The 19406-nt window shown below is 47.4% G+C and overlaps 1 protein-coding gene across 5 annotated transcripts in view; it reads right to left on the reverse strand.

The window, feature by feature from the left end:
* Positions 1-13748: 13748 nt before the first annotated feature.
* DCTD (dCMP deaminase) overlaps positions 13749-19406 on the reverse strand; it is a 28097-nt gene continuing 22439 nt past the window's right edge. For 3 of the 5 annotated variants that reach the window (XM_079909227.1, XM_079909229.1, XM_079909228.1), the window contains exons 5-6: positions 17831-17927; positions 13749-15896 (exon numbers count right to left, since the gene is read on the reverse strand). In XM_079909227.1, the coding sequence (XP_079765353.1) occupies positions 15818-15896; positions 17831-17927 (176 nt within the window). In that variant the 3' untranslated portion in view covers positions 13749-15817. The remainder of the gene's footprint in view (positions 15897-17830; positions 17928-19406) is intronic. The other 2 variants (XM_079909231.1, XM_079909230.1) reach the window with 1 other exon arrangement.

A 19406-nucleotide genomic window follows, 5' to 3' on the forward strand; every position in this document is an offset into this window, starting at 1 on the left:
TAAAAGAGCTATAAAAACCTTACACTAAATAAGGAAACCTATCCCACTCCGGGGCCTAATCCCAGCCTCGCTCTACCCGGCTCGGCTCCCTCATTATACTTGTTTAATACAGTGTGGTTTCCATTCAGCCTTCTCTTCCTGTTTTTACACTTATTCTTGCTTCACTGACTTCATTATCAGCAGAATTTTGCAACGTTTTTTTAACACAGCCATAAATACTATTCAATTCAACAAATGCATACAAATGGTTTCCATTAGAATTTTAATCTACTCTCAAAATGAAAGAAAAGCTTAATATAAATCTTTTTAAATTACCAGAACATAAATGCAGACAGGGACAGCTCCACCTAGACTATGCACAAGGGGTCACATCCCGCTGTCCTCGCTCATAAATTAATTGAGGTCTCTCGCCACCATCACCGAACAGTGCATCCTGGAAAGATCATATCTGTCAAGATTTCAGATTGGTTCCCTCAGACTTTGTAAAAGTCACAGCGTACAATACCTTCATTATGCCCATGAGGATGGCTGTCTCCCCAACTGGAAAGAAATAGGTGTTTTTGTTCTGTTGGACCAAGATTTACAGAAAGCAATTTTCCTCCATGCAGGAGATATGACAAACCTGCTGGAAAACGATGTCATTTCCCAACATCTTTCATTTCACCACCTTCTTTACGGCGAGATGTAGATTCTGTCCCCTGTGCAAAGGGCTGCAGTGACATTTAATGGCTGAGTGATGAAGTTACCGCTGAGTGGCGGGGCTGAGGGGCGCCTCCAGGAGGGGGTCTGCAAATGTCTCAGCAACTGCCAGCCGAGGGAGCGGAAACACGAGCCCCTGCAGCCCCTGGAGCGACTTGAACTTGAGAACTCACATGAGTCCTGAACAGCCTTTGGCCAACAGCTGAACTTGCCTCTGTTTCCCTCCCGTTGGCTGAGCCCAGGAGCACAGCACACCTGCTCCGTCCTTGAGCAATGGCCACGTCACTCTCAGAGGACGACTGAAGGGCGGAGAGTGGGCTTAGGTTGTTGTGTTTTTTTTTCTTTTTTCCATTTCCTCATGTCATAACCTAATGCTGTTCTAGCAGAGCTTCTGCATATTAAATTGCCTTTTAGCAACTGGAGAGGGGGTGATGTGATCTGTGGAGAAAAGGCCCCTCATGTAAATGTATGATGGGCTGACACTCTCCCCGGAGGAGAAAGGGAAAGACGAGCCCGGAGACCAGAGGTCAGCAAACCCCGGGAAACGTCAGTCTTTACAGCCACTTCTCTCTCCCAGAGTCGAGAGCCACTGTGCAGGGCCCCTCGCCTGCAGCAGCCCTGTCCCAGGCCTGTCACCGCCTGTTCTCTGGGCCGCGGTGGGCGACAAGGCTGAGGGAGTCTAGGGAGGGGCATACGGAAGGGCTTTGGGCTCTGAGGGCTTCTCTGAGGTTTGGGTACCAGACAGAGAGTGAAGACAAAATTAAATCTCTCCCCTGCCAAGGTGGTGCGCCTGGGCCTCGGGCAGCCAGCCGTGCTTCCCTGCTGGGCAGCCTCTTAGCTGCTCCCGCCAGGCAGGGCCGGTCCGGGCCGCTGGACAGCCTAGTGGGGCATCGTGTTTCTGGGCTAGTGAGGAGTTTGCAAATCTGTCTACAATGATGATCTCTAGCCACGTAAAGTGCCACGATAGCCTCTTTGCTTTACCGAGTGCTGCTGGCTGTTGAAGTGCTTATCTCTTGATTCGTAGCCCGTTTGCTTTCCATTAGCAGTAATCCCAAGCCTGCAAAACTCCAGTTACTAAGTGATAATAGAAATTCGGCTCTGCCTCGAATTCTCGGGAGCACGGGGTCCAGAGCAAGCCCTGCTCCCTGCACAGTCGTGTTACAATTGTATGTACGCCAACGAGGGCGGGGTGAGAGGCCCAGGGGCTAAGGGGCACTCACGGTGGGGGGCAGTCTGCACTGCGGGGTCCTAGGGAACGGGGCAAGGCAGGGCCGTCCTCCTGAGACAGCCCGAGACCCTCCGGCAGAGAAAACAAGGCATAACCAGGAAGCTGAGCATGTGCTTCCTTGGATCCTTGAGTTGAGAGCAAGGATGGCTGGGGATCGAGGGACTGTAGAGAGGGACAGTGCAGGGGGCGGGACTAAGTCAGGAGCGCAGCTCAGAAGATCCCCCAAAATGATGAGAAAATTCACGATGTGGCCCCTGTGACCACTCCAGGGGTGGGGCAGCTGTTTTGGTTTTATTTCTCATTGTGGTAAAGCCCGAGTACCGTAAAACTGACCATCTTAATCAGGTCTAAGTGCACAGTTCAGTGGTGTGAAGTGCATCCTCCAGAGTTTTTTCGTCTTGCAAAACTGAGACTCTGTATCCATTAAACGACCTCCCCATCACCACTGCCCTGGGCTCCTGCTAACCGCCCTGCGACTTTCTGTCTCTATGTATTTTTAACTACCGGGGGTAGCTTGTATAAGGGCAATCATGCAGTATTTGCCTTTTTGTTACTGGACTACTTCACTTAGCATAATATCCTCAAGGTTCATCTGTGTTGCAGCAGGTGTCAGGATTTCCTTCCTTTTTAAGGCTGGATAATATTCCATTGCAATGAGACGCCACAGCTTGTTTATCCACCCATCCATCAGTGGACTCCTGGGCTGCTTCCACCTCTTGGCTACCGTGACCAGTGCTGCCGTGCACGTGTCTGTGGGCGGTGTTTCGTGAAGGGGTCATTTCTGACATGATAGCAGCACTGGGGCCGGTCCACCTACCCCGTAACCCCATCCGGCTCCTCCTGAAAGGACTGACCACTCTCTATTCTCCTAAGAAGCTGTACCCTCTCCTCAGTGCTGTCCTTGACTTATTTCTCCCCGGGGCTCCTATCCCTTTAAATGTCTCCACTTTTGCCTATTTCAGGCCTTCAAGAATAACTGTTTTTTTCTCCATTTTATCCTCAACCTTCAAACTCCTCACTACCCTTAGTCTGTTTCACTATGGAGCCCCTCTGCTGAATTTCACCCGGCACTAGCCTTTCTAGTTCCAATTTTTTTCTTCCAATTTTGCTTGACTCCAAGATCCTCTTTTAAATATACTAGAAAGGGAAACTCGTCTAATTTGTCTCTATTTCACACCTAGGTAGAAAGAGATCCCAGCAGACAAAAAGACCATAGAACGCGAAGGAGATCCTGATACCTAACTGTGGTGATTTTTGTTCCTTTGTTTGGATATCTGTACACCTATCCGTCTCAGAAAACTCATAATTCATTAGCATCATCGTCGTGCAAACGCAAGAAGGGTTTCTCATCCGAGTACGTCCATCCTTATGGTATAAAAAGTAGCAAAGGAAACAGGGTGCATGTGCCCTTTCTCTCTGGCCCTTTTGTACTTTTCTGAGTGGCTTCTCACTCAAATTGTTCATTGTGACCTGGCCACTTTTTTTAGGTTTTCTTTCTTCCAGTTTTGAGGTATAATTGACACACAGCACTGTGTGAGTGTAAGGTGCACAGCAGAATTTTGCGACTTACACACACCATGAAATGATGCCCACAGTACGTTTAGTGAACATCCATCATCTCCTAGAGATACAACACTAAACAAAAAGAAAAAAATGTTTTTCCTTGTGATGAGAACGCAGGATTTTCTCTCTTAACAACTTTCGTACGCAGTGTACAGCAGCGGTATTAATTCTATTTATCTTATTGTACCATATCATATACATCCCTAGTATTTATTTATCTTATAGCTGGAAGTTTAGATTTTTTTAAATGTCAGATCTTATTTTTAAGAAGTTTTTTTTTGGCTGCACTGCACAGCATGTGGGATCTTAGTTCCCCGACCAGGGATGGAACCTGTGTCCCCTGCAGTGGAAGCACGGAGTCTCAACCACTGGACTGCCAGGGAAGCCACTAAAGCAGTTTTAGATGTGCAGAAAAATTGAGAGAGAAGTACAGAGAGTTCCCATATTATCCCTCAATTCTCTCCCCCTAGAAGCCATGCACACAAATTCTCCTGTTATTAATATCTTGCATTAGCGCGGCACGTTTGTCACGACTGATAATCTAATGTTGATATGTGATTATGAACTAAGGCCTATAGTTTGCACTTGGGTTCACTCTCTATGCTGTACATTCTGTGGGTTTGACAGAAGTATCCAGCTTTATCATTAAGAGTAGTTCCACTGCCCTAAAAGTCCATGTGTTCATCCCTCCCTCCGGCCTCACCCCTGGGCACCAGATATTTAAAATCACACTTTGCACCAATTTTCGTGAGATTTTCTACTGAGAGTCTCTGTTTGCCTCACACGTCCTTGTTTAAATCCCAAGAGAGGGAGGGGGTGTCAGTAGGACGGAGTGAACTCTGGTTTTCCTGCTGAGGTTTCTGTGTGAGAGGCCGTACACCAGGCGATGGGAGCCCTGAGCCAACTTGGGAATCCTTTCTTCTGTGTCACTGGGAAAAATTGTTATTGGAAAAGAAGAAGCGAGGTGGGGTTATGTATTCTTCTGACACACCGTTCCAGGAGGATGTAATGCAAGTAAATGTTCAAGGGAAAAATGACTGTATTTAATGCATCAAGTGGTCAGACTTATTTTTTTCTCCATATATGGTTCTCAGTTGTAATAAGCTCTTCCCGGCGCCTTCCCGAGACTGTGTCGAGTCCACGTCCTCCTGGCTTCCTACCCCTGAGCAGAGCTTCTTGACATCCTGGAGGAAGGACGGGTCCTTAAGACGGGGACTCGGGAGCTTGAGCCCCTGGCTCGTCCCGGTGACTGAGGTCGGGTCCCAGTTCTGGCGAGGAGGTCGCTGCCCGACAGCCCAGCCCCTTGAGGACAGGGGGCCTGCCTGCCGTGCTCCGGCGGTTCCCCTCTCGCGGTCCTGCCCCGGGGACTGGGGCTCTGTCACCTGCTGACAGTCTCTCCCTGCTGCTCACTTAGACCCCCGCTCCTGGCGCCCCTCCCTGGCTCCTCTGAGCCTCCCACGGTCCCCACCGTGGGCTTGTCCCCTCACTTGCTCACTGCCTCTTGGAAAACCTGTGGCCTTCCCTCCCTCCCATCACCGCCTGCCCCAATTACTGTGCAACTGTGAGTCCGCACTGTGTCTCCAAAGCTGTGGCTGGCCTGTCCCCCCAGCACCTGCCGCACCCCGGCAAAGGATCTGAGTCCAGGGTGTGGAACTGGGCAGTCTGCCTCCGCTGCAGCTGGCCTGACCATGATCAGCCCTACCCCAAGATAGGAAAGCTTCCAAGGATCACGCTGTGGCAGGACTGTAGGGGCGTCATTCACAGAGAACCAGAGGATGGGGCTTCCAGGAGTGACACAACACGACCCCTGCCAGGCTGGGGTAACAGTAACTGGAGGCTGAGGCCACGGGCGAGCAGGTAGTCAGGGTTGGCGTCTCTGAAGAGCAAGGCTTGAGCTGTGTTCAGCGATGGGAAGGGCTGGGGGAGGAAGCTCCCACCCAGGAAGGAAGAATAGCAAACGCGGCAGCCTTGGCCTGGGAAGGAATGTCCAAGAGACAAAACAGAGGCCACAGCAAGGTCAGAGCACCAGGAACAGGGGGCTCGGAGGGAGGCTGGGAACCCAGCGGCGCGTGGGGTCCGCAGAGTCCCGCGTGCCTGCCTTAGCTCAGTGTGACTCGGCCCGGGATCCTGGCGAGGCCTCGGAGTCGGGAAGCCTGCATTTTCATCCCGGTTCTAGCTCTGAGGCTGCAGAAGCCCGGGTAAGTGGACAGTTCAAGAACAGAAGACTGTCAGCTCTGACGTTCTTCAGCAACCGCTGTGCGAGGCTGCGCACCACGGCCGCAGATTCACACGGAGCTCCAAGGCTCCAAGCGCACGGGCACCACGCGGGCATTCCAGGAGCCTTCCCTGCAGGGCCGCTGCCGCCCCCGCCGGAGTGGAAGCCTGCCGACCGCAGCCCAGGGACACTAACAACTCACTCGGCCGGCGAGCAACGGCACGGCCGTGTGCAAGAGAGGACAGGCAGTAGGAGGGAGCCGTCACAGGCAGGGCGCCCGCCCCCCCACAGTGAGGCTCTGAAGAGCCCTGGCTGAGCGAGTCTGAACTGAAGCATCATCCCCGCCCCGCGGAGGGACCGCACGAAAGCACGTGGGAAAAGCATCGGTCCGCGGGGACCCGGGCTGCCTGCGCCGGGCCCGGCCGACCTCCCAGCTGGGCCAAAGCGCAGCCAGCGCCCGCGCGCGCCACGTTCACGGGCGCCACCCTCAGGGGCTGAGGCAGCCGATCCGCTACTCGCTCAGACTGGGCTCCCCAGGCAGCAGGGCGGGGGCGGGGGCCGGGCTCTCGGGACCTGCGCGGGCTCCGGGTCCCGCGTCCAGGCTGCAGAGCCCGGAGCTCTGGGCCCCGGCCCGGGCCGCCACCTCCGCGTCCCGCCCAGCCGGCCCTCTACAGCCCGACGGTCGGTGATGGGCAAGGAGCCCCTCGCTGAATCGCACCCGAGCCGCGCACCTGTCGCCCCGGGAGAACGCGCCGCGACGCTTTGAAAGCCAGCCGGGCGCTGTTGCTGTTTGCGGGCAGGCACGTGTCACGGTGCTGCTCTGTACCTCCTGCCCTTTGGAGCCTTCCCTCCCGGGTGGCTGCTTGATCAAGACGTGCCGTGAAGACGGACGTTCACACCCGGCAGCAAAGCGCTGGATTTACCGACAGGTGCGCTTTGGCCGGGCACGTTTCTGAAGCCAGTTTGCACCGTCCTCCCACTTGTCCTGGGTGTGACGTGGGTCACAGGCTGCGGTCAGGCTGTCTCGGTGAGCGTCACCGGGGATGCAGCAGGAAAGGGACAGGACAGGCTGCAGCGGGCTTCGCCCTTCTTAGCTTGTGGTGTTTGCGAGCTGCGTGAACACTCCTCTGTCCTCGCGCGCAGCCCGGCTTCGCTCTGGGAAGTCAGAGCTGCTGGCGGACGTACCGCAATCAGCTTATCCTCCGCTCCATTTCTGGCTCGCAAAACACACCAAGGTCACAAAACAGGCAGAGAGCATATGCTCGCAGTATGGAGTTCCTCCTAAACAATACTTTCCCGATTCATTTTATTAAGAAAATTAAATCGTTGATCCATTGCAACTCTCATTAATAGATCTTAATGGTGCTTATTATAAGAATGCTAATTAATCATCGGGTTTTTAAAAAATTCACCAGCCAATGGCTAACAAATTAAATGTAAGTAATTAAGTCTGATATTCCTAGAGAGGGATCGCCGGGGGTGGTGCATTAGAGACCCTGTTCTTATTTTGTTTGGTTTTAAACGAAAGGAGCCCTTGCTGGCTGCTGGCTCGCGCCTCCCTGGCCCCCTTCCAGAAGGCAGCGGGCATCTGCGAAGGCAGCTGACCCGGCGGGGCGGCGATTTGGAGGGTGGCCGGGCTGCCTGGGCTTCGGGGCCGAGTCCGTGACCTCGGCCTCATTAGTCGTGGCTCTAACCAGCCGCGCTAATCAGTGCCGACCTGCGTTGTCCAAGTGGTGATGCCCTGTCGCTTATCACCTCTTCGAGGGCTGCCGCGGGTAATTAAAATCTCTAACTCTACCAAGAAGAGGGCCAATCAGCCTCGTGGGGGTTAGACAGAAACACCACTGTTCCCACTCAATGAAAAGGAAGCAAGGAACAAGCAGGCCCCAGAAAGCAGTCCCAGTCTTCATTAGAACTCAGGGCATCAAGGAAGAAGAAATGCTAAAGGTCAAGCTTTTAAGATAAAAGTAGAGTTTCGGTAAACTTGTCTGGCGCCACGAGTTCGACAGCTTCCCAATACTTAAAGGATCTTTCGAATGAGATCAGTTGTGATATTTATAAAAGTGATTTTTGGATACTGTACCGTGAGAGGAGTCAACATGTGGAAGATCCACATGACTCAGTGAACCAGGATTTTCCAAATGACCGAGGCATGTTATAACAGCACGCACAGGTAAAACGCCAATTCAAAGTACAAGATAGACCAGTGGGTTTCCATGTGAGTTAACAGGAAATGTTCAATTCTGATGTGGTTTCATACTTTACATAGCAGCTGTGCTTTAAGAAACTATCACTTATCAACTTCTGGTGGGGTATCAAAAAAGAGTGTTTACAATTTTCTGAAATGGCTATTAAAATACTCCTCCCTTTTCTAACTACCTATCTGCATGTGGCCTGATTTCCTTCATATACTTCCACCAAAATAACATATCACAACACATAAACAGCACTCTAGAAATGACAATCCAACTGTTTCCTATTAAGCCAGACATTTAAAAGAGTTGCAGAAATGTAAGACCATGCTACTCTTTTCACAAAATATGTTTTGTTGTTCTGGAAAATAGTTATTTTCACAAAAGTATGTTATTTATGTTAACATGTAAAGAGTTTATTATTTTAAATCAATTACAATATTTTTCAAACTTGTTTTAATTTCTAATGCGGTTAAATATCAATTGCAATAACCCACATGAACAAAAGTGGTAAAGGGGCCCTGAGACCAAAAAGTTTGAAAATTGTTGCATCTAAGGAATCTTAGCATAAGGCAGCTGGGAAAAGGGGCTCTCTGAGGAATCAGTGCCACTGTGGAAATGTTCTAGATTAAAGAGGCTAAACAGACATGACAATTAAATGTAATATCAAACCCTAGACTGGATCCTGTACTGAAAATGTTACAAAGAAAGTTATCGGGTCAATTGACAAAACTGGAATATGAATGGTAGGTTAAAGTATTGTAATAATATTAACTTTACTGAAGTCTATAAGTATACTGTGGTTATATATGAAAATAGCCCTATTCTTGAGAAACACACACAGTATTTAGGGGCCAAAGGCTATGATGTAACTTACCTTCAAATGTTGTGTGAGTGTATGTGTGTGTGTGTGTGTGTGTGTGTGTGTGTGTGTGTGTGTTTCTCTTTTATAGCTCTGTCCAAATAAGAAACTAAGATTTTCTACACAAGAGTTTGAAAGTCAATACAAAAGTTCACAAAATTCCTGTGAAGGAGGTATCACTTTTCAACTCAATTAATACTTTAACACCTAGTATGTGAACACCAGTTGAGTAGAAATTACATAATTAGACCATTATGCAATTTCTCAAGTAAGGCCCAAATCATTAGTAGCATCTGCTACTAACCTCCTTCTCCCTTGCAGACTCCACTACAGAACTTGGAATGCAAGCACCCTGACAGCCTCCCTTGCAGCTAAGGGGACAACTGACCCACTTGTGGCCAATGAGACATGAGGGAATATTAGCTGGGAGCTTCTGGGAAAGCTTCTGCTTTCCTGATAAAAAGGACAGGCAAGAGGGGAGAAGTCTCTTGCTTGCCCCACCTCCCATCTCCCCCTTCTTGCACTTAAGGGGACACTTGGAGCTTGACAAAACAAGCTTTAAGACATAATGCTAAAGAAAGCCAAGTTAAAATAAAGAAAAAAGCCTAGATCTTTGCCGATATCATCGAGTAGCTGAACTAACTCCAGCAAATGCAGTTATTACGTAAGAAAAATATATTTTTTGTTTAAGCCACTGAGAGTCAGTCAGGTGTCTGTTACTTATAGCTGCATATATTACTGATGACTGCTTCTTCAAGAAAAACAGGGGAAAGGCAGGAGAATTAACACAAAAGGCTGCATGCCATGCATCACTGTGCAGGGGAAGCAATTTAATAACAAAATGCCCATCTAAAACCTGGACCAAATGGCATTTTTAACAATACCAAAGATGTAACAATTTTCATTAGCAGAAGTTAAAATAAAGCATCCCTGCAACAGTAAGCAGTCTATAGTGATTTAAGACCTGTAAAGGTCAAGCCGTCCTCTAATCAGAAGGGTTTAAATGGAAACATCATCTCTAGGGTCTTGGCAAGTATGTATATTATTGCCAACCTTCTAATCCAAAACCATATATAAGCATGCTTTAACTGAAACACAGAAGCTAAAAATAAGACATTTAAATAATAATCTCCCTTCTCTCTCAAAGATAAATGTGCCCGTTAACCCTGGATGCTAACAGGAAGACTTCTTTCTCTTGCATTCTGTTTGACCATATTTCTTCAGGCTGTTCAGGAGGAAATCGGGAAAAAATGATCTAGGAAGTTGGCTCCTGATCAGCCGCTTCACTGAATTAAAGTGCAATCAGGTCCATAACTTTCAAATGGAAATATTAAACACATCTGTGTAAGGTACGATGCAAAGATGTGGGCGGAATGGAAGGCAGTGGGTATAAAGATACACGAGACACATGCTCTCATGGACTTAATCATCCTGTTAGAGCAGGAAGAGATCATTGTGAAAAGTTAAGTGAAATGTCTCAATAACAGTTCTAGACAGTAGGAGAGTTGTCATAAAACTGTGCACGATTCACTGCCGAAAAGATGGTTGCTGACAATAACTGCTGTAGGATTTCAGAGAAGAAATAGATCAGTTCCAGCTGAGGAAGGCCTGGGGAGACTTTACAGAGAAGGCAGGATCCCAGCTCAGTCTTGAAAGAGACATAGAAAGCTGTGCGCGAGCAAAGGAAGCACATTACGAGCCTCTCAGAAAGGCTGGTTTACACACACACAAATGCAAGGAATGTTCCAGAATGTTTGGGTGACTGGTGTAGGGAAGGAGGCAGTCAGGGACCCACGTGGATGATGCCAGGTTGTAGAGGAACATTAGACGTTCAAAAGAAAATGGCAGGGTCTTCCCTGGTGGCGCAGTGGTTGGGAGTCCGCCTGCCGATGCAGGGGACACGGGTTCGTGCCCCGGTCCGGGAAGATCCCACGTGCCACGGAGCGGCTGGGCCCGTGAGCCATGGCCGCTGAGCCTGCGCATCTGGAGCCTGTGCTCCGCAACGGGAGAGGCCACAACAGTGAGAGGCCCGCTTACCGCAAAAAGCAAACAAACGAACAAAAAGAAAATGGCAGCCGAAAGGTGGAAACAATCCAAGAGTCCATCAACAGACACATGGAGAAACAAAATGTGGCGTACAATGGAGTATTATTCGGCTTTCAAAAGGAAGGAAGTTCTGACACGTGCTGCAACATGGACAAACACCGGACACTGTGCTAGGTGAAATCAGCCAGAGTCACAAAGAAACAATTCTGTATGATTCCACTACGGGAGGTAGCTGGATTAGTCAAATTCAGAGACAGAAAGTGGAATGCTGGTTGCCGGGGGCTGGCCAGAGAGGGGAATGGGGAGTTACTGTTTGACAGGCACAGAGTTTCAGTTTTGTAAGGGAAAAGACTTCTGGAGCTGGATGGTGGCGATGGGGGCACGAAAAATGTCATGTCGTTATCACTCAACGGTATATTTGAAAATGGTTAAGATGGTAAATTTTGCTATGTATATTTTACATTTAAAAAATGTATTTAAAAACAGAGAAAGACTAGCTGCTGGCAGCTGAAGATATGGACCGGACTTGAAGAGGGAGCGCAGGGCTGGAAGGAAGAGATCTACTTGGCAGTTGGCCTCCGAAAATAAGGGCAGCATCATTTTCAGGCTCCAGGCCTGTGAGATCCGTGGGCTTCACCAAGCAACTCTGCTACTGAGTGATGAGCAGGTGGTGTACAGAACTCTTCCCTAATTTTCTTTGGAAATACTGAGCTCAATTTAATTTAGTGAAACACCTTTAAAATCTTTTAAAATAAGTGACCTTGGAAATGGAGTAAGAGCCAGGCATCTGCGCACACCCACTTCTGACCCCTGACCTCTCCCCACTGGCCTCACTCAGTGGCTATGGACACTGCAGACAACTCAATCCCGGGGAAAATAAACTGCAGGCCGCGTCAGCAGGCCCTGGCAGGTGGAGAGTGTTGTTTAGCCTGAGACTGGCAAAGCTGGGCTTCATCTAACAATTCTGTGTCTTCCGACTCTAAACGAGGGAGCATTGGAGAACCCACTTTATACTTGGTGAGGCACTCAATAACCATTTGGAGATTCGTACAGCCTGATGCTGCCCTTATTTTTGGAGGCCAATTGCCAAGTAGACCTCTTCCTTCCAGCCCTGCGCTCCCTCTTCAAGTCCGGTCCATATCTTCAGCTGCCAGCAGCTAGTCTTTCTGTTTTTAAATACAGTTTTTGAAGTAATGGCTTTTGAATTTAATGGCTTTCGACCTCTCCAACAGTCCTGAAAAATCGGCCTAGCTCTACGTCTTTCCAGAATTCTTGGGCACCTCTCATCTAAATGGGACAAGCCTTTCCCTCTAAATGTGATCCCGATTCCAAAAAGTCCTGGGCCCAGGGTTACGCTGCTGCTTCTGCCGATGCTAATCCCCCATCACCATGGTTCCCGGGCAGGAGCTAAGTGGGCAGAGCACAGGCTCTCCCACAGGGGAGAGCCGGCTCCTCCCACGGAGCTTAAGGCAGCCCTCCCGACTGATGACTTGTGGAATCTACCATGTTCAGAGTAGCCTCACTTTAAAAAACAAAACCAAGTGAACTCTGCGTGTGAAAACTTCTCACCCGTGTCACTCACAGGAAAACTTCCTGCCCTGCACTCTCGGGCTCTCCTGCAACAGTCGATTCGCCAACCTAAATATTTTCAATCCTCAAGTGGATGTAGACGTCGGAAGATCAAAACTTAGGCCTGGAATAGAGGAAGTTTAGATCACTGGTTGTAGAGGCCTAAATTGTTATTCAAGCTCTTCTCAATTTTTCTTTTTATGCTTGTTCCCTTATTTTGCTTCATTTTTAATTTAGGAGGAAATGGCCAATATCTTAGATCACTTCCACTGCTGTATCTTGTTGGGCTTCAGAAGTCTTTAAGGATGGATTCTTTGAAAAAGAAGAAAAAGCATAAAATGTGCCAGGGAAATGGAATTCCTATCATTTCCCTCAGAAATTTTGCCTTTTAAATGGAGTTCTGCCACCAACGGTTCAGTGAAAGATGGTTTCCTTATTGTCATTTATTACCCATGACAGGCAGCAACACTGCCTCAGATACAACCGCCATTCACCACAATTATCTAACAGAGTCTGCAAGGCAAAAGAAGGCTCAAACCACCTTTCTTCTGGAATACTGTTCCCAAAGGCAACAGTTCAAAGCAAACCTCTATTGACTGGAACATTGATATCTACAGAGTTCTCTGGCCAGAAGATTCCACTCCTCCTGTAGTGATATGGGAAAGTAACACGTACTTACGTACACTCCAGCCACCAGGAGTCAAGTTCAGCAACATGGTCTATACGTGGAAGCCTTATATACCCACACTGGGGGGACGAGCACCACGTACACAGCCCCCCGGACCGTCAAAAGACGTGCTTCCTGCTTAGCAAGGATCCCCCCCATTCACCTCCTCCCAGTAAGGAAAAGAAAAAAAATTTTTTTCACTAAAACTCAATGTAACAAAAAGGGACAAAATATAAGACAGTATCAAAGTTAAATAGATTAGATGCACTGTAGTCAACCCTTGGTGGACTGGAGGACTGGTTCCAGGACCCCCGTGGATACCCAAACCCGCCGATGCTCAAGTACCTTAAATGAAATGGCGTATTTGCATATAACCTACGGATATCCTCCTGTACAGTTTAAATCATCTCCATGTTACTTATAATACCTAATACAATGTGAATGCTATGTAAATGGTTGTACACAATATAAACACCATGTACAGGCAGACCTTGGAGATGCTGCCGGCTCGGTTCCAGACCACTGCAATAAAGCAAGTATCACAATAAATCAAGTCACACACACTTTTTGGTTTCCAAGTGCATATAGAAGTTACGTTTACGGTTGTGTATTAAGTGTGTAACAGCATTATGTCTAAAAAATGCACATACCTTAATCAAAAAATACTTTATTGCTAAAAAATGCTAACCATCATCAGAACCTTCAGGGAGTCGTATGATCTTTTTGCAACGGTAAAACCTCAAAGATCACTGATCACCATAATAAACGTTAGTAAAGAAAAAGTTTAAAATATTGTGAGAATTATCAAAATGTGACGCAGAGACATGAAGTGTGCAGATGCTGCTGAAAAAATGGCGCTGAGAGACTTGCTTCAAGAAGGGCTGCAACCGACCTCCAATAGGTAAAACACGCAGTATCTGCCTGTGAGGTGCACGGCAAACCCGAGTTTTGCTTTTTGGAACTTTCTGGAACTTTTTTCTGAACATTTTCGATGTGAGGTTGGTTGAATCCGCAGATGCAGAAATCCGTAAACACAGAGGGCTGACTGTACAGGGCACTAGCCCCTAGACATATTTACGAATGTGACATAAACAATGACACACTCCTTGCTAAAAGGGCTCACAACTCATTCACAGCAACACAAAAGTCTAACATATTTTCTATCTTTAGGTATCTTTACTGATTTCTTGCTTCGATATACTTTTTGTTTTTGTTTTATGCGTTTTAGAGCAGCGGGCAGGGGGTTTGGAGGAGATAAGAGAGAAAAAATTTGAGGCGAGAAAAGGAGATTTAGAGAAAGAGTACGGTAGGAAAGCAGCAGATAAGCCAGCACTGGAGACTGGAGGATTATGGGAGGGAGGAGGCCTGGGACCTATTGGGTGGTGGAGATGACCTGTCAGATCAGATGGCCACACCTGAGACAGGAGCAGGGCACGATGGAGAGAGAGAGGGAAGAGAGCCTTCCCGGACATCTTCAATCTGGTCCATAGAGACGCATCGCCCTTCAGCCCTGGGGAAGGCACATGGCATCCGTGCCTCAAACTGTTCTCTGAGCATTAAAACATGTGCAAGTGTGCTTCACAGACAACACAGAAGTGACATGCCCCAGAATATGGAATCCAAAACCTCAGAGACAAAATAAAAACTCATAAAGATGTAAGAGCACTTTAAAACGGTCATGATCTTTAGAATAAAGAAACCATTTTCTCAACGAAGGTACTGAGCACATTTAATAAAAATGAAATGAGATTAAAGACAAGGTGCACTGCTACCCATCCCCCAAATCGAAGTGATTCGGAAGGTGAGATGTGTGTCAATGAAGGCAGGGCACCAGGAGCGCAAGTGAGCTCCTGTCACCAAGAGATCCGGACGGAACTGACACCTCCTCACGTTCATTTCACTTACAGGACGGGAGACCGCAGCCCTGGGAATGAACCGTGCTGGCACGTGCAGCAGCGGCGCGGGGCTCCGCCCCCGGGCAGGGTGTGGACCTGGGGGCGACGCAGGGCGACGGGCTGCCTTCCCCGGGCACGACTCATTACTCAAATAAACTAACGTAAGAGCTCTGTGTCACCCACAAAGCCAGAATAAGAAGCACGAACAACAGAAGTCCCCACCATGCAGAGGCACACCGCGGCACCGCCCTGTGGGAGGCAGGACAGCAGAGCGGGGAAAGAACGCCCGCTCAGCTGCAATCATCATCTGCCGGGACGAAGGCGCACCCCGTCCAGGACTTTTGGGCGGGTGGCTGGGCGGCTGGGGGCCCCCTCAACTCTCAAAAGCAAACACTTAAATGCTACTGTCTTGCGGCTCCTTTCCTTCCCCCAAGGGCATTACATGTGCTGCTTCATTCGGGCCCGATGTTCAGATCAGCGTGTCTGCTCATCCCGGCAGGCACACAGCCACAGTTATTTGTCCTCCCAGCACACGTGGCGTTGAAGAGCGGCTGTGAAACGCAGTGGACGACGCACGGCTGACGCCCTTCTGCGCAGCCACCAGCGTCCCAGCGAACCAGGAGACAGGAGGGGAGATGCCCGCTCCAGCCCCGTGCGCACCCACAGCTCCTTTATTTTACACCCTGAATCGACAGTTTCAACACATGCAGATTCCACGTGACAGGAGCGCGAGTCAGGAAGATTCGAGCTTTCACATTCTTCACATGTCGACTTTTGCCGTCCCGGCTATTAGAAAGTTATGTGTAACTTTAAGATGAAAGGCATTAGCAGCTTCTCAGAAGAGGATAATCCGATCTTCTGGAGACTTAATGAGATGTAAGTCACTGGAGCTTCTGACTCGGTCTGCTGTTAATTGAATCAAAGTCAATGACAATCTGGCTGCACTTTGGTGTGAATTTCCTAAAGGTAAGAAACAAAACATATAGAGATATTATCTAGTGAGTAGTTAGAGCCATTTGTTTACTTTGGCTTAACCTACCTTTTCTGCGGGGAGGAAAAAAAATTCCCGGTATTCGCTTGATATTTTGTCTCTATAGGAGCCAATTACAGTGCACCATACCGAGAGAAGCACGGACCGGAAAAGACTAAGACAAAAAAAGATGCATGGGGCGGCTTGGTTTGTGTGTTCGTCAGCTAGCTGAGTTCATGAATTATCGGGAAGTCAGAGGATTTCTAACAAGTTAGCTGCATGACATGACATCCAATGACTAGTTTCCCCACCAGATTTTTCTTATTGTCTAGGAAATGTTTGCAGCCAACTTGGAATCGCTCTAAAGCACAAAAAAAGAGCAAATTTTCTTTTGCTCTCCATACAAAACAACCAGCTCTAGTGGAGTCATTTTTAAAACCAGGTTCTATAAATGCAGAAGTAAAATAAACCCATGATATTTTTTACTCATTAAAATACCTTCTCAAGCAGGTGAAAAGAACATACATGGAGACTAAACATATTCCTTAAAAAAAATCAGTATACAGTAAATATCTAATTATTATGTAAATAAATTGTGTCTCAGAAGGCACAATAGTGCAAGAGATTCATTACGTATAACCTATATCCCTAATGAGTAACCCAAAAGGTTAGGTACGTTACCAATTACAAGGACCCCAACTGCTGACACAAAGACTATAAAGGAACTTCTCCAAAAGTTTTCAGTCTAAAAGAAGTTTCTACCAGAAACCAAAGGTGGTTGACCTGACTTGTGAGTGACACATACCTCCCAATCTGTGTCTACCAAAGGTAAAGCATATAAATATCAATGACTTGAAATCTCAGCTTAAACTATGACTGTAAAGAGGATTCCCAGTGTTCCAACCTGGCAGGTTATTTTCACCTTAAATATTTTATGCCAGAGTTGTTACATCTGCAAAAAGATTTAATGTTAATATTATAAAACTTGTGAATTTTAAAATTTCTCACTATCAGAATAATTAGTTCAAGCCCTGGAAATCTACTAAAAGTAAAGTGTAATCATTACAGATTGTCTTCAGTTACTTCTGTCACTGCCCATAAAAATCTACCCTTAGAATAATCTTTAGAGCCTTAGCCCATCATATTTAAAAAGATGCTTCCTATATCCAGACAAAACTCTAATCCAAAAAAGATACATGCACCCCTATATTCACAGCAGCACTATTCACAATAGCCAAGACATGGAAACAGCCTGAACGTCCATCGACAGATGAATGGATAAGAAAGATGTTGTGTGTGTGTGTGTGTGTACACACACACACAATGGAATATTACTCAACCATGAAAAAGAATGAAATAACACCATTTGCAGCAACATGGATGCAATGAGAGATTATCAAACTAAGTGAAGTAAGTCAGAAAGAGAAAGACAAATACCATATGATATCACTTATATGTGTAACCTAGAATATGATACAAATGAACCTATCTAGGAAACAGAAACAGACTCGTGGACATAGAGAACAGACTTGTGGTTGCCAAGGGGGAGGGGTTGGGGGAGGGACGGAGTGTGAGGTTGGGGTCAGCAGATGTGAGCTTTTATATACAGGATGCATAAACAACAAGGCCCTACTGTAGAGCACAGGGAACCATATTCAGTATCCTGTGATAAACCATAATGGAAAAGAATGTATACATATATATAACTGAATCACTTTGCCGTACGGCAGTAATTAGCACAACATTGTAAATCAACTATACTTCAATTAAGAAATAAATTTTTAAAATAAATAACATAAATAAAAAGATGCTTCCAAGTGTGGAGGTCAGGCATCCCACATAGAAATTAAACATCAGACAAGGTCAAGTGTGTTTTCTTCATCAGGCCTTCCAGCGCCTTCTCCTCCACACGCCTCCCACTCACCTGAAGGAAACCCCGGCCATTTCCAACATGAGCCTCGCAGCTCTTGTCTCATTGCTGTCGTGGTATTTATCAGACATGAAAATAACTTCTTTTATCCCTTAAAAGGCAACAATGAAAGAAACCTCATTATGTGCACATAGAGATACAACAAGAGGCATGCGGACGGAAACCCTGGAGGAGTCTGATTAATCAGCTTTCCTGAGGGTGCGAGCACACGATGTCCAGTGACTGAAATATGTATCTGCTGCTCTCAAATACAGCAGCACATGGATTCTACTTAATCTGCCCTCCAGTCTTTATGGATTTTTTTAAAATAAATGCAAAGTGAAAACATGTCAAATAGTCAAGCCTTGATCCGATTAACAAATTTTCTTTACTGCAGGCAATCAAATATTCTTTATTCGCAAGGCAACGACTCCTAACTCAAGAGGCTAACGGGGGTGGTGGAGAACACGGGCAGAATCAGAGATGAGGACCACCGTGCTGCCAGGAATGGCTCTGCAGACCAGTTCAAGCCAGCTTGACAGAGGGCAGATGTGTTTCCTACCCCTGTCTCACCAGGCAGTTCTAACTTGAGGGCCAAGAATCTGGAGGGCACTTGACAATCACTCGCTCCTCCACAAGCCTCAGAAGGGACCACAGGGGCTTCCCTGGTGGCGCAGTGGTTGAGAGTCCGCCTGCCGATGCAGGGGACACGGGTTCGTGCCCCGGTCTGGGAAGATCCCACATGCCGCGGAGCGGCTGGGCCCGTGAGCCATGGCTGCTGAGCCTGCGTGTCCGGAGCCTGTGCTCCGCAACGGGAGAGGCCACAACAGTGAGAGGCCCGCGTACCGCCAAAAAAAAAAAAAAAAAAAAAAGGGACCACAGGAGGCTGCTCTTCCCATGCACCTGCCGCCGCCGCTGTGCTAAGGATGGCGAGGAAAACTCGCGAAGGGTCGTACACCCCCAGGGAGGGAGACCACGAGACTCCTTAACTGAGATCTTTGATCCTGATTCCACCAGACCCTTCTGCTCAGAGATCCAGGGCTCGGGATACACAGCCCCGTTAAAGCACACATCTGGCTAACGTGGTAAGTCTTTAAATCTCAAGCTGAGAGCTTTATGGAGATAAAGTGTAGATGAATCTTAGATGCGACAGTTTGAAAAAGGTGAAATATTCCGAACACAATGGTGCAGATTTATCGTAACAGTAATGTAAGAAAAACTTCAAGTTGTACCATTTGAGTCTTATGACATTTATATGCAAAGAGATGTTTAGGTCCTCATATATCTACCATATATTAGATACAAATTAAAATTTCATTTACAGACTCCCAGCTGACCTTGTTTCTGACAGAAGTTCACTTCTCTCCCTCCCCCCTAATCTATGCACAATATGTCAGAGAACAGTAAATTGACAGTAAGTACATGCAATGCTGGTGGTGTTTTTTAGCAGCTTGCAGTTTGGGAAGTTGCAAACTAAATTAAAAACATGCTAAGCATCACAGAGGATGCAATTAGCCTCAGAATGCCTGGCACCATTCAAAAACAAGACACAGGAAATATCTTGCAAAGCTGATAGTGCAGTTAATTTAGA

Source organism: Stenella coeruleoalba (assembly GCF_951394435.1).
Source record: "Stenella coeruleoalba genome assembly, chromosome: 21".
NCBI classification, from domain to species: Eukaryota; Metazoa; Chordata; class Mammalia; order Artiodactyla; family Delphinidae; genus Stenella; species Stenella coeruleoalba.